Source organism: Malurus melanocephalus, unplaced genomic scaffold (genome assembly GCF_030028575.1).
Source record: "Malurus melanocephalus ecotype Western Australia unplaced genomic scaffold, MMel_1.1 scaffold_117, whole genome shotgun sequence".
NCBI classification, from domain to species: domain Eukaryota; kingdom Metazoa; phylum Chordata; class Aves; order Passeriformes; family Maluridae; genus Malurus; species Malurus melanocephalus.
This window is the reverse complement of record NW_026623349.1, coordinates 779747-795565: the sequence shown is the minus strand read 5'-3', so window position 1 is coordinate 795565 and position 15819 is coordinate 779747. Positions and strand designations below refer to the sequence as shown.

At 44.8% G+C, this 15819-nt stretch overlaps 1 protein-coding gene across 1 annotated transcript; it reads right to left on the bottom strand.

Annotated features, from left to right (window-relative positions):
• Positions 1-42: 42 nt before the first annotated feature.
• GAS1 (growth arrest specific 1) lies at positions 43-4406 on the bottom strand. The gene has a single exon (XM_057369993.1). The coding sequence runs from the start codon at positions 3267-3269 to the stop codon at positions 2286-2288; it is 984 nt and encodes a 327-aa protein (XP_057225976.1). The 5' UTR covers positions 3270-4406; the 3' UTR covers positions 43-2285.
• Between the last annotated feature and the right edge of the window lie 11413 nt (positions 4407-15819).

The following is a 15819-nucleotide window of genomic DNA, read 5'->3' as shown; positions in this document are numbered from 1 at the left end:
TTTTTTTTTTTTTTTTTTTTTTTTTTTGGTGAGTGCCTAGCTTGACGCAGTCCAAACTCAAATCCCCAGAGGACTGAGCTCTGTCTTTTGTGTTAATGTTTAAAAGATTTTCCAGTGCTGGAGTTTATTCCTACTGCAAACATTTCTATTTACAAGGTCAAGTGTATCAGCACTCGACACAGCTTAAGAGTGTAATTATTTATCTAAGGGCGTTTGAGTGTAGATCAGTAGCTCTGGCAGCAAACCAGGCTTCAGCACGATGCAAAGCAACTCCTAAGCACAGTATTACAAGATCTAGTAATTGCTGTGTTTACTTTTGCATTCTTCGTTGTGGGAGAAGGCAGGCTGAATAGCAAACTTTGCGTTTTGTTGCAGCCGCCTTGATGCATGCGCGGGCCTTGTTCGAAACGCTTGCCACCTCTGTGTGATGTATTTCTCACCACTTGTTTGCACGCCTAGAAGCATTTCTACAAGYGCCAGTGAGAGCAACGTGCCTTCACGGAGAAAGCGCGGTGCACTAGTAATTCCACACATATATACACRGGAGCAGTGTCCTTGAATTGCTTTACTCTCCTCTGGCACCGACAAGTTACCATGCCAACGCATTATAAAATCAACCACTCATTTAAATTAGTACTTTCAAAGCTGTATTTACTTCTTGCATGTAATTATTCATTAAAGTAAGAATAGCAGTAATTTACATCTATGTGAAGTATTACAGGCAGACAGAGATTTTCGCTTTTTGACTGTTTTTTTTGGTTTGTTATTCTGTGGTTTGATCCCCGCCTCTCTTCCCCCACCCCCACACCTCGGGTGCTGAGAGTTCAAGTGTCCCTGGAAAACAATTTCATCACATCCATTATTTAAAGCTCTTTCTTTACTAATTTACACGTTTAGAAAATACAAAAAGCCATACATATTTAAAACACAGGCCTTTTTTATGCCTCCTATAAAAAATACAAGGTTTGAGGCAGCTCAAAAACGCATTTATACAATTCTAAAACGTTCATAAAACCTCTCCAAATAGGAAAGTTAACTTTCAATCTGTAAAATACACTGTACATTTGATGTTCTAGAGAATACTTCACTTAATCACTGTTGCTGGTATCCCTTTRAAGTGAAATCTGTACCTTTTCCAGAAACGAATACCAAATGCAGCTACCTGGCAAATAGGATGTGGAATTAAAACTTTTTATTATTTTTTTTWAAATAAATTATCCCCAAAGCATACAATTTATAGAATTCTATATACAATGAAGAGCGACTGGTAACAAATCCCAGTTTTAAATACTTTTTTTTTATATAAGATTTACCAGAGGTCAGCACCCTGATATGACGAGGCAATAAAACTTTTCAGGATATTTGTACATACATGTTCTCGAGTTTAAAAGTGTCTTTCAAAGATGGCAGTGCAGAGCTCTTTTAAAACAAAAGTTGCATTGTTCAGTATAGCCAACAACTCCGAAACAATTTTTTTTTAATGTCGCTAGGTTACAAGAGGAAGAGACGGCTGCTGGCACGCTTTTGTTATAGGGAATATATGTGTGCAAGAGGGAGTGCTGTAAACCACCGAATTTATTCAGTCTGCTATTTCCCTAAATTTAATTAATGGCAGATGCGGCGTAAGCCCCTTTCGGGCACCACTGCATCACGAAGAGCAAGACGCGGCTAACGATAATCAAGTTGCTGACTAACTAGTACGGCAACGCTTTGGCAGCAAGTTTGGGTTGCTCACCTCTTACTAACCTTCATGTCAAAACGCTTAAAAGACCCTCAGTACCAGCATGCCATGACTCCCGGTTTGACCCGGGGGGCGGCCAGCGGCCTCGCCCGCAGTCTCTGTCAGCCGCTCCGCTCGCTGGTAACACGAAGGCAGGGTGGCAGCAATTGCATAGTGCACACTCGAGACCACAACACCCGAAACACGAGCGGCCCCTGCGCTCCGGCCACCGCTCCAGCGGCCGGCTCGCAGCGCCGAGCCGGGGAAAGGGGTCGACCGGGAGCTGCTAGCAGCAGCGGGAGCAGATGGGGAGACGCGAGGGGACGGGGCGCCGGGGCGATGGGTCGGGGAATCCACGGCCAGAGCGTTTAAAGCCGCTCCGGTCCGGGGGGCCCCGCCGGCCGGATCCCCGGCCGCCACGGGAAGGCTCGACTAGAGGCCCGTGGCGGCTCGGCGCGGGGGGCCTGGCCCGACCCGGCCCGGCGATGGGGACGGGGAGAGAGGCAGTGGTGGAGGGAAGCAGTGATGGGAAGCAGGCRCAGAGGGATGAGGCAAGGCAGGGATGCTAGAGCCGCGGCAGCAGCGGCACCAAGATGGAGGCRAGCAGAGCCCCGGCAGCCCCGGCGGGCCGGCCGGCGCTACCCGCCTGCACGGGGAAGCCGGGCTCGGCGCCCGCATTGTCCTCGCCGTCGTCCCTCCCCTTCTGGCTCGGCTCCTCCTCGTAGTCCTCGTCGTAGTACTCCTCCAGGCCGCCGTCCGAGCCGCCGCTGCTGCCCGCGCCGTTGCCGCCCATGTCGGCGCCGAAGCAGAGGCGGGCCATGTTCTCCTTGACCGACTCGCAGATGGGCCGCTCCAGCCCGTCGCAGACGCAGTCGTTGAGCAGCACGGCCTTGGGCACGGCCAGCATGTCCTCGATGACGGCGCGGCACTCGGGCGTGCAGCGCAGCCCGTTGAACAGCTTTCCGCAGTAGGTCATGTAGCGGCTCAGCGCCAGGCTGCAGCGGCTGTCCCAGTCGCAGCGCCGCCGCGCCTCCGTGCAGCCCATGACGCCGGTGCCGCCCGGGCCGGGGCCGCCGGGGCCGCCGCCCGTGGGGCTGCTGGTGCGGGGCAGGCAGGGCTCGATGGCGCGCTTGGTGGCGCGGCAGTTCTCGTCCTGCGCGCAGTCGCAGTCCTCCAGCGCCGGGCCACGCCGGGTGTGGTTGAGCTGGATGAGCGCTGCGATGCAGTGGCTGGGGCACCGCCGCCTGGAGGAGGCGGCCGCGCCTGCAGCGCCCRCCGGGCCGTCCCCGCCGCCCGCCGCCGCCGGCTGCTGCTGCAGGAGCACCGGGGCGCACGCCTCGGCGTACTGGTTGTACGCGTAGCTGCACTCGGGCTCCCCCTGACACTGCAGCACCGCCTGCCAGCAGATCAGTCGCCGGCCCTGCACCAGCGAGCCCCGAGGCGGCCACACAGCACCCAGCGCCGCCGCCAGCCACAGCCAGGCGGCCGCCCGCGGCCAGCGCCGCCCGCTGCCGCCGCCTCCGTGCCGAGCGGGCGAGCGGGCCACCATCGCGGACGGGGGTAGCGGCTGCTGCCGCGGGCGAGCTGGAAAGAGGCGCTGGTAGACGTGGAGGAGGAGGAGGAGAAGGAGCTGCCGCCCGTGGAAAAGTTTCCAAAACTCCCGCCGGCCGTGTGCATGAGGTCTCGCATCAATCCATGCGCGCCGGGCCCGGGGCCCTCCAGTCCCCGGGGGCTAAAGCCGGCGGGGCCGCGGTACGAAGCAGGCGCCCGGGGGCCTTCCCGTGTCCCCCAGCCGCTGCTCCGGGCTCGGCGAGGCGGCGGTGAAGGCGCCCGGAGAGGTGCGGGGAGTCAGTGCAAACAGGGGCTCGGACGACAGCGGATCCGGAGTGCGCTCGGGGAATCGCAGGCTGCGCCGAGAGAGCTCATGGTGCTGTCCTGCTCTTTATGCAGTTCCTTCTCCTTTTTTTTTTTGCCCACAAAATAAGTGCCCAGCTGCTGCTGCTGCCTCCTCGGGAGCTTTTAACTCTCCGCTCGCAGCATCTCTGCACATGCCAGCCGCTCCGATCCCAGTCACAGTCCCGKCTCCGCTCACTCCCTCTCGGTACGGATCACGCTTTCGGGTGGCGCGGAGAAGCAACGTCTTTCCCCGCTAGCAAGACGAGAGCACGGGGAAAGAAGAGGCAGCCTTCGCGGTCTCTTTCTCTCTGGACGACTGATGTTGCTTCTGTTGTCAAAAAGCCCTGCAAGCTGCTCTGCGGAACCGTCTGTGGATCTTTTTTTCTTTGCAAGGCTTTAAATACAAAAGTGCCCTCCGAGCAGCAGCAACGTGCTCTGATTAGGCTTCATTATGCATGCATGGAAAAGCAAACAAACAAAAAAAATTAGCAACGCTTCTTCTTTTACACATCCCCCCCAGCCTGCGCTCTCTCGCTCTCTTTCTCCCTTTCTCCACTTTTTTCTCCCTTCGCTCGGCCCCCTTTCCCTGCCTCGCCACTTGCCATTGGCCCAGCCTGTTGTTGAAACCCTTTTTTTTTTTTTTTTTTTTTTTTTTTTTTTTTCTCTCTTTTTTTTTTTTTTTTTTTTCTTTTTTTTGTTTTTTTTTTTTTTTTTTTCCCTCCTTCTCTTTACGATGTGCTGGAGGGAGGGAAGGAGAGAGGGGGGCTGGAGGGCAGCTCACATTCAAAGCTTGAAAGGAAAGGCTTAAGGAGAGTGACAGCCCCCCGAGGAGCCCCTCCTCCCGTTAAGGCGGCGCAGCGGCCGGTCGAGAGGCACTCAGTGGCGGCGGCGCGGGCCGCGCTGCGGGACCGGCCGGGCGGTGGAGGAGAGCGGCGGGAGCGGCGGCCGCGGGGTGCTCGCAGCACCGCGCTGGGAGCGGACGGCGTGGCTCTCCGCGCTGTTGTTGCAGGCGTGTTGCTCTGACACTGGTCCTGCTCCTTACAAAAAGGGGGAGGGGGGGGGCGCGGGGGGAACCAAGTTCTCTAGCGCGGGTGACGCGTGTACCCAAACTTCCCAGTGATTCAAGTGAGGGCAGAGTCGCTACCTCAAAGGTAGGGAGGATCAGGGTCAAAATGGGACCGACTTTGTTCTTACTGAAATAGAGAGGTCCTGGTTTCAATGTGCTAGGACTCTTCGGGAGAGCAAAGCTAGCTCTACTAGTGGTGTACTGCGACTATGTAAGTACTCCTTTGCTATGCCTTCAGTATTGCAACTTTCCACTTGCTAAAGACCCCACTGATTTTGCAGTCATTCAGCTCAACTTACCGCCTGAAGTTTTTGTGCTTCGTTTTAATACGCTGACTTATGAGGGTGCTTGTTGGCAGAAATATAGTAAATCCCACTATAGTTCTTTGATACTTGATCTGCGAACAAGTAAAAAGTTTTGAAAAATATGTTAAGTGTTTTCATGGATCGCAAACTGCTTTGCTGAAGTCCTGTCTTCTTGTTACTTTCTGTTCGCTTTGCTTACTTATAAGGAAGTAGAAACAAAAATATTAAGGCACAAGGCGAGGAGCATAACAAAGTAAGTAGTGGTGCCTTTTTGTGTGCCCATTGCCTTTCGTTTCAGCGCTACCTTAATTCCAGAACAACATCGTCTGCAGCCACAAGGGGCATCGGTATCTGCTGCCTGTCAAAACTGGCGCTTTTTTCATCCTGAGACTATCAACTCCATCTGTCACAAAAATTGGGGCAAAATGTATTTTCCAGAAACTCGAGGATCTTGGAATTCCATGTGGTGTGCAATAATGTGTGTCTGAAAGTGCGTGGATTGTGGAATGGGGGTGTGGTGTGGCTGGGAGTCAGTATGATTGATAGGTTGAGATGCATTCGTAAGGACTTGCTCCATTGTCATCAGTTTTACAAGCTGCTTGTGTTTTTTCTTCAGTGTGGTGTTTCCTATTCTTGTGTAAAAGCTGTGGTTTTTAATCTGCAAAACCTACATTTAGAAACGCTGCCTCCATCCACCTAGTTTAGAGCTCTTTCTTTTAACTCTTGCTGAATAGTGGTATTAAAAATGCCAGATGCCATTCAGGCACGTTGCAGTAAACGCGCATTGCGACTTACACTGGGATCGTTCATGCGCTACTGTGTTGCCCTGTTCTCTGATCATAACACTGTTACTGGTGGAAATCAGAAAGTTTGGGGGGTCTCGGTTGGAGATGACATTGCAGGTGCTGTTCAAAGTTCTGCTGTGTTTGCCTCGTTCCTAGGGAAAATGGTCCACGGTGCCATTGGAGGGAAAGAGGGCCTGGGTGTTGCAGTGTTCTACACATAAGAGTCTGAAAGAGGGGCTTGCAATGAATCAGGAYCGTACCTTGGGGCCTCCTTAGCTTCCCCAGCATCGGAGAGAGGAGTGGCTATGTGTCCCAGAGGGGCTGCATTTTAGGGACAGCTGCGTGATGAGCTCTGCCCCCTCCCAGCTCCTGCCTTCATTTGCAAAATCCATCCAGCTCGGCTGTGCTTCGTTCCTGGAGCAGAAAGCAGGCTGTTTACTCTGTGAGGAAAGGCAGCAGCTGAACTTCGGGCCTCCCAGGAGGGGGAGTAGAGGAGCCTTCATTGCTGGCCTTGCATCCTTATGTGGCTGGGAAGAGGATGCAATGGTGCTGATTGAGCAGGAGGAGGATCAGTGCCTAGTCCCACTGGTCCTAGCAGACTTCCCTGGCTKGGGACTTCATTTTGTGTGCTGCTCTGAACAGCAGGGCATGGCATGAGGCATTGMATTACTGGTAGAATTTTTCACATACAGCTTTTAGTTAAATAAATGAATATATAGCAATAATAATAATGGAAATGTTGACCCTGAAGTTTGGAATTCTCTTCCGTATCATACAACTGACAAAAATTGTAACACCTTTTAGCCATATGATCATCTACATTCAGGATTACATATTGCCAATAAATTAACTTCTTAAAATGATTTAAAACGTTTGTCCTGTCTTTATTTAATGAGCGTTTGAATTCTGTCTATGTTTGTAAGTACTGTATTGGGTGAGGCTTTGAGGCTCAAGTGCCTGTTTGGGGGACACAAATATTTTCTTGTGTGTAACTTAACCTAGGGAAATAATGCTTTGGCCCCACTTTGATCCAAGTTTTCTAACAACCAGAATGATGTTGTCAAATTCAGCTTTTCAATTTTCAGACTAGCTATGAAAGCCACCAGTGGAAGGTGGCTCTTGCTCTGTTTCAAAAAGCACCAGATTGGACATGACTCAACACATTCCATGACTTGACTGTAGAATGAGATCTGCTAGCTTTCTGAATTCCCATATTTGCTAGGTTTTTGTAGACCACTGTTTCGTGTCTCAGCAATTAATTTGTTTCTTTATACCAGCTCTTCAAATTACTATATAGTAACTGTCCTCAAGTCATTTTGGCAACCAGAAAAGCCAGTATGTATGTGATTTACTGGAAAGACTCCTGGCCACCTTTTTGTCTCTTCCTCATGTCTTTTCCCCTTTTTAAATTTCACACCTTTTCCCAATGGATCTCCTTTCCAAATTGTATTTKCTTTAGCTCTTTCTTTGACCTATTTTACATTAAGAGTGTTTATAAAGTAAGAAAATGAGGTAGACACAAAAMCAGTTGACCTTAGAATTTAGCAGTTCACATTCAATTGTAATTGAAAATACCTGGCCAGTATATGTGGTTAATTAATYTCAAACTATTTTTGAGCACATTTCTTTTATTGGCTTATATTGATTTCTTTTTTCATTTTAGGAGATTTACAACTGCTACTGAAACCTTCTGACAGATGTACTGTTAATTAATTCACTCATGCTATTTCAGTGTGTGCATCTGGTAGTATCTTAAATATGTACTTGATAGGGATACCCAGTGAGAGAGCAATTTTTCTTTTTCAGYTGGGACTGAATTCCCTGGTAATAGTAGATTTCACCTGCCAGCAGAAGGCAGAAACTCTGCCAATAGTTCTCAGAACCTTGATGTTGTGGTGCATGGGGGTCGTGGTAGGCAGCAAAAGTCCTGCTTCATACACCAGGATTCATCCACAGGAATGGCCCGTAAAGGTGCCACTCAGGATAGCCTGTGCAGGTGACTGAATACCAACATGTGCATGCAGCATGSTTCTTGGATTCGATGCACCTTCAGAGACCCATAAATAATAATGTCTGCAGTCTAAAGTTACAAAAGAAAAAGGTTGTGACTTACCAGATTCCCGGCATAAAGTGGGGGTAGGGGGATGAATATAATATGTTCTCAAGTGGTATCTGTTTCCTTAGAGAAGAGAAAGTGAAGGCATCTAAATTYGGTTCTTTCTCCACATCTGGAATAGTTTATCTTTTTATTGTCTGTGCAGGACCATTTGGGATATTCATAAATTAGCCACCTAAACTAGATATAATTCTCTCCAAAATAGTATTTTTTTCTTTACTAGAATGTATATGACTTCCCAGTGTGAGCCTACCATCTCTTCTTGCTTTAGTCAGAAAGAAAAATAATGAACAGGGAGGATAGTAAGTAATTGTATTGACCAGCAGTTGCTCCATTGAGTTGAAGCTCATAGCTGCTGAGACTGTAGCTGTTCATAGCTGCAGAGCTGCTGTAACTAATCATGCTGTAGGATCTTAGACAGTGTTCTGTTGGCCATTCCTTTTTGAGGTTGTCTTTGCCAGTGCTAAGTCTTGTGAACATTGCAATAATATGGTCCTGCAAATGTGCTGTAGTGGTTTGCTGCATACATAGAATCATAGACTGGTTTGGGTCGGGAAGGGCACTTTAGAGATTATCTTTGATGACAACATAAAGGTGCCCTTGGTATTGCAAARTCGTAGCTCAGGTCCTACACTGGATGCGTGAATAGCTGATGAACTATAGGTCTGGTTACAGTTGGAAGAGCCACTTGGATTCAGAAATAGCACAGTTCATTGAGTGCAATGTAGAGGGTTCCTCTGGATTGCTGGTGATACTGCATTAACTGCAGAGTAGCTGTATATAGCAGTAACAATGCAATTGCAATCACAAGCTTTACATCTGGGTTAACACTCAGCACAGCTGAGGATCTAGGGCTTACGAAAAAGCGTCCCTTCTGGGGACTGCAAGGAAAGCAAAGCCATCAATCTGTCCTTGCAATTTCGCATTGAATTATCATCCCCTAATTAGATGCAAAATTGGGGTATATTTATAATCATTGCTGTGTGAAGTGCCGTGGATGGTACTGTGTATCAAGCCTTCCATTCTTTGTGGGTGCATTGTATGGAATATTTCTTTATAGGAGGTGTACTTGGTTTGTACAAAACATTTTTGGCTATCAGGTTGAAGAACAAGACTATCTAGACTGCACCTGGCTCCATATTCCCCCTTATCCCCCTATGCCATGGAAACTCAAATGACAAGATTTCGACTGGATTTCCTCACCTGCACTKCAGGCCCCATCACATACCGAGCTATGCCAACACCTGCCCATGACAAGGGGAGTTAGAACTAGAGATGGCCTTTTCAAGGTTTTTTGCTACCCAAACCATTTTATGATAGGCTGTGATTTAATTCMAAACACCCTGCAATAAACAGAGACATTTTCAATTGTGTCTTCAAGAGGTTGCTCAAAGMRTCATCCAACCTGACCTTGACTGTTTTCAGGGATGGGGCATCCACCACTTCTCTGATCAACCACTTCCATTATTTTATCACCCCCATTATAACAAATTTCTYCCTTATATCTAGTCTAAATCTACCCTATTTTAGTTCAAAACTGTTACCCTCGTCCTACTGCTACAGGCCCCACTAAAAGATCTGTCCCCATCTTTCTTGCAAACCACTTTTAGGTACTGGAAGACCTCAATGAGGTTTCCTTGAAGTCTTTGCTTCTGCAGCCTGAACAGTCCCAACTGTTTCATGGGTGTGCTCCATTCCCCTGATCATTTTTGTAGCTTCCCTCTGGTCCTGCTCCATTAGGTCTATGTCTCTCATCTGTGCTGAGGGCCCCAGAGCTACACATAGCACTGCAGATGGTGTGCAAATGCACATTGATGGAATCACAGAATATTCTGAGCTGAGAGGGACCCACAAGGGTCCAACTTTTAAGTGGATGGCCCATAGAGGGATTGAACCCACTACCTTGGTGCTGTTAGCACTAAGGAGTTGGTTCATATCCACCCTGCCATCCATCAGTACCCAGAAATTCTTAGCTGCCCTGTGTCTGTCCATCCCCAGCCTGTGTTGATACCGAGGGTTACCCTGACCCAGGTGCAGCACCTTGCACTTGGTTTTGTCTAACTACAGGCCTGCTTCTCAATCTTGTCCAGGTCCCTCTGGATGGCGTGCTATCAACCACAACTCTCAGCTTGGTGTCAGCTGCAAACTGTTTGAGAGTGCTCTTGATCYCTTTTTCTGTGTTACTGATGAAGATATTAAATAGTCCTGGTACTAGTATGGACYGCTGGGGGTACTACTTGACCCTGATCTCCCTTCAGACACTGAGTCATTGACCACTACCCTCTGGATGCAGCCTTCCAGCCAGCTCCTTATCCACCAAATAGACCATCCATCAAATCTTCTCTCCCCAGGTTAGAGAGAAGAATGTGGGGGRCCATGACAAAGGTCTTACAGAACTCCATATAGATGCATCTCTAGTCCTTCCCTTGTCCACTGATGGAGTCACTCCATCATAAAAGGCCACTGGGTTTCTCAGGCAGGACTTGCCCTTGGTGCAGCTGTGCTGGTTGTCTTGAGTCACCTTTCTCTTCTCCATGTCCCAGCATCTAGGAGGAACTGTCCTATGATCTTCCCAGGCATAGAGTGGGGGTTGGCAGGTTGGYAGTTTCCAGGGTCTTTTCTACCATTTTAAAAGATGGGTACAATGTTTCCCCTTTTCCAGTCACCTGGGATTTCACCTGGTATCGTTTTTCACATGTCAAGGAGAGTGTATTGTCAACTCGATCAACAAATTCCCTGAAGAGTTTGGAATGCATTTCTTCAGGTCCCGTGGACGTATGTGTGTTCAGGTTCTTCTCTTACTGTGGGAGGGACTTTGCTTCCCGTTGACGTTGTCCACTCAAGGGGCTACAAAARTTTGCCTGAAATAGGTTTTTAATCCAGTGTCTCCTTTTATTTTTTTTTTTCAAGATGGCTTTTACATTTATAATATTTACTTTAAAATAGAGTAGCATCCTTGAAAAGTTGAGGTTTGTTATTTATGTATGAAACAGTAAGTATCATTGAGAGATTTACCCAGTGCATCCAGTAAAGTAAACATGGAAGTATTGCACAATACTTTGTTGGACTTCTCCTTTTTTGAACTCTGTTCCAATCTAAACTACAAACTAGACCACACATGCTGTTAAAACAAATCTAAGAACACAGTAAGACATCAACCCTTTTTTGGTCCTGAGAAAGGCAAAAGTAATGGTGAAGCCAGCCRATTTCTGGTCACCTGTTAAGCCAATTTGAGACAGGTTTTAAATAACCATGTTCTCCAAAGGTAAATATGAACCATACACACTGTCAATATGTGTGACAGGATAGTTGGGTCTTCCCCTTCATCCTCCCTGTCCCACACAAAATTTCTTCCTTTGTGGTTGTCTACAGCAGGCAAAGTGGTTTGTCCTAAGATAAGAACATGAGATGAGAGTTGTGCTAAATGAGAACACTAGGCAGGAATTGCAGGAGGAACTGTCTGGATGCTTACATAATTAATGCATTCCAGAGATGGAGAAGCTGTGGTGATCAAGGTTGACTTGGTTCATATCAGACTGCAAAAGGGTATGAAATGCTGCTGGAGTCAGGCAAAATGGTCTTCCAAGGTTGCAGTCAGCTTCTGGGTGGATTCCCATGCCAGCAGGGTCAGCTGCATTGTACATCCTGCCCAAGGACAGGAGAACCTTGGGAAGGGTGAGTAAAAGATCTAGCTACATGTGGAGATAAAATTCTGAAGTAACTACAGTGGTGCACATTCTGTAAAGTCAAAGACTATAAACCTGTGCATTTCTAGCTGAGCCTCCTTATGTTATTACCCTGAAAACATGTTAATATTACACATTTAATTCACTATGCTTAGATACTGTATTAGCAACAAATCTAATCATAATCATCCACATCCAGTTTCATATTTCTCATGCCTGACCAAAAGCCTACTACTCTGCCTTGTCAAACCAATTTCAACCATCAYAGTATTATGGGAGTTCTTTGTTGGACATGTCAACATACATACACACACACAAGCAGTTAYGTTTTCTGTTTGGTGGATTGTTTTGGTTTGTTGGCCCTCTATTTTCCAGTATTTTCAAATGTTTACAATTACATATTCCCAGAAGCAACTAACAGATTTGTTCATTTTCTGGGTATGCTTCTTTGAAATATGTATAATACAAGGTTTCAGGAAGTCTGAAACTGAGTTTTTCTGCGTGAGTACCATGAATAAATGAGTMATTTCATGGGACAAAAAATAAGACGGACAAAAAAAAAAGTAGTGGTTTCATTTTTTTTGTAATTTCAGATTGCACCAACACGAATATAACCTCTACTCTGAAAGGATACTACCTAATTTGACTCCTTCTACTCCCAAATTAAATTTCGGTATTAGAATTTGAAGATGGCTGGAGTGCAACATGCCATTCGGAAACATATCTTCAGTCTATTCTATTTAGTATCTATCTGTTCAGTATACTGTGAGTTTTGCCTGTTGCATGTCTACACACAAAAGTAGTGTAGACTGTGATTAAAATAGGACTGTCTTTCAAAACATTTTGATTAAAGCAATAAAAATCTAATTCAATATAGATTGGGAGTTAGTAAACTCATTTTGTTTGTTTTCCAGTAGGTCTCTTTAGGCACAGCTGACTTCATATTATCAAGACATGGTGGTGTCTTTATTGAGTTGACCTGCTATGAAAGAGTGTCAGACTTGTTTATTACACCTTCTTAGAAGGGTTTCATTCTTTCATTCTACTGAAACAAAATATATTTAGACTAAATAGTGTGCTAAACATGAAGTAGGCATGCAAATATTTCAGAGTCCTGACCCAGATTACCAATTCAAATAAATCAGTGTTATTCAATAAATAAACTAAGTGTGCTCAGGCTTTGATTTAACAAGGTCTTTTAAAAGGCAGTTGTAGTTAATCAGTGGAAATTTTGGTATAGTCAGCGGGCTAAACTCCCTTAGCTAAACTCCCTTTGTTCATTTGCTTGAATTATCAGAGGAGAAGAATGAATTAAGGTGGATTTCTATGTGGAGGGAAATAGCATAGATAATTATCAGATTTTATTACAGGAAGAGCAGCTATATTCATGCAGGTACATGTACCTTTCTTCCTACACTTCACCTAAAATTAAAAGATGTCAAAGCAGTTAGTAGAGTTATGTTCCATACATCTACCACACCCTTAGCTGTGGTGTCTGAATACTGGGATGAAAGAAGAATGTCTTTGTGTCTTAAAAGTTTAATTTGCAAAAGTGGTGAATGATTCAATTACTTCCTTATTAGAGTCACAGTCTAAAAAAGTTCCAGACAGCCCGATTTTCAGAAGATGCTAAGCAAATAATCTTTGAAAACCAGATCTTCTAATTTGACATTCAAACAAGAGTCATTCGCAGTCATGGATAGCTTTGAAAATATATCTTATTTCAGCAGCTAGCAAAAATTAAGGGCCTCAGATAAGATAGAGAAATACATAAGTCATAAACTTATTATTGTGCCAGTAACAATCATTAAAGTGTCAAGTTGGGAGAGGTTGACATCAGATGGTGAAATAACAACATCACATAATAACTATGGTTTTCTTTTCAGGTGAATTATTGTGTTCATTTTTTTTGATATATCAAAATACACTGAGCCATCAGCTGTTTGCAATTGTGTTGCAAATGAGYATTTTGTTCTTCTTACAAGTAGCATCATTCTGTGTGTGCTTTGAAGGTGAGCTCTTTGTGCTTGCCTGAAGCAACTGGTCTTTTCAGAGTTCTGCAAGAGAGAYGGATCAGATTTAGGGTGACTGTAAAGATGAGACTAAAGCTGTTACTTTGGGGAGAATGGTTAGCAACAATGCTGGTCTCTAGATTTCCCAGACTCTGGAGACTAAGTTGTGTGCTGGCATCATGCTGTTTTCTGGAGCCAGACCAAATATCCATGGTTGGATAGCCCAAACATGTCCAGAGGCTTGCTGATATTACACAGAGATGGAAAAGAAATTTTGGATCATTCTCCATTACTATTGCAAGATTATGCAATCAGTGTGAGATTAGTCATGTTAATTTTTCCAGTAGTATATTTTGGATTATTTTTAAATGTCTTAAGTAATAAGTTAAGAGGTTTCTACTACTTTCCTTGAAAAGATTTCTTTGCTTGGAAACATCTCTTATATCTGATATAAATACACGACTTTTAGATATGATTATTCTATTGCATTTTTCCACCCAGGCATCTTTCTAAAAATATTAATTCCCATGACACTCAGAAAATTAATTACTAGGGTAATGATTGGCATGATAACCCTGCCAATTCAGTTCATTAAACTGTAAGTGGAACATCTCTTTGTGTAGCATTGTCTAGTCACTCATCTAATGTGCGAATTCAGATGTTACATTGAGCTGAAGCAAACTAGGGTTAGGATTTAGGATAATGACCAAGATTCAAATATTCTTGTAAAATCAAGTTAAAAACATTTAAATTTGCCTCATTCTGTTCTAACATCAGATTTGTACATTCAACCCACAAATCTGTTTAGTATSTATTTCTTTCATTTCTTCACATCCTCAACCCTGTTCTGGATATCCTATTTTACGAGATGTTATGCAGAAAACTTAGAAACAGTGAAAAAATTCTCTCTAAATTCAGATTCATGTCTTAGGAAAAAAAATAGCCTTACAAGTTTTTACCTTATCTTTGCCTTCTACGTTTGATATTTGCTTCTGTCATTTAGTTGAAAAAAAGAGAGAAAATTCCCCATTATCTGCTTACCTCCTTCTTAAGGTCCAAGCTGGATTTCTTTCACCAAAAGTCTGAGTTAAGTTTATGGAAAACTCGCTTTTGTTACACTTACTTCATACCAGTGGGAAGATGCTATAGATGTTCTGTAGAGGTTTTGCAATACACCCATGTTACTTCTTTGGGGATTGCAAAACTAGTCCTGCTCTAATACTTATTATAATACCTTGTTTAAGGGATATCTGTATTTCACAGTTGGCTGTAACCTAAATTTAACCTAACATATGTAACTGTGTTAGACACTGGTATTTTGGACAAAAAAATGGAATCATTAACAGTGGGATCATTTTGTCAAAAAAGTGGGATCACTCTTTTTGGTTTATGAATTCCAACATTTTGTTTATCCTCAAATGGAGTGAATTCTCATACACTGAAAAGTTTAGCAGTTTGTGTTCTGATGTGAATCATTTGATGTTTACTGCAAGATAGTGAATTTTGTCAAGGGTAGATCTAAGGATCATATATCCATGTGGCTAGAACAAGTGTCCTTTAAATATTTTAACCTTTCTTTGTTCCACTGAGGAATGGTTGTCTTTTTGTGATAACATCTTAATACTTATTTTCCCTAGGCCCACATTTTTCCCCTGCCATTTTTCCTACTCAGGCCCTTTCTTTTCTCCTTTTATTTTTCAGATCCTGCTCACATTTAGGAAAAAAACGCAGAAAAAAGGTTCTCTACTGCCTCCAGCTGCCTTTTACCAACTTTCTTAATTGAATTTCCCTTCACAAAAATATTTATCAAAGGTAAAGCATTGTACAAGCTCATGCCTAAATGTGGCTTTGTGAGACATTTTCAGGATCATTTTTGTGACCATCCTGAAACGTTTCTGTGCAATTGGGAATGTTCCAGAAACCAGAAGTTACAACCAGGTGGAAAATTGCAGCCTGAATGACACACTACAAATGTTCAAGGCTCAGAGCAGATAGCTCACAGAAAGCCATTTGAATGAATCCACATGAAGTGTTTACTGAATTATTAAAGAACATGGCAAAATATAAGTTTGCTTGCACATCATTTGAGAACAGAAAACGGGTCAAAAACAGTCAAACAAGAAGCTTGTTGTGAACAGTTCAGGCAGTATTAGGCTTCTTTTAGGTGGAATGTGACCCTTCTAACCCTGAAGTGTGTGTTAGACCTTTGATGTTCAAGGGGATTCCGAATTAG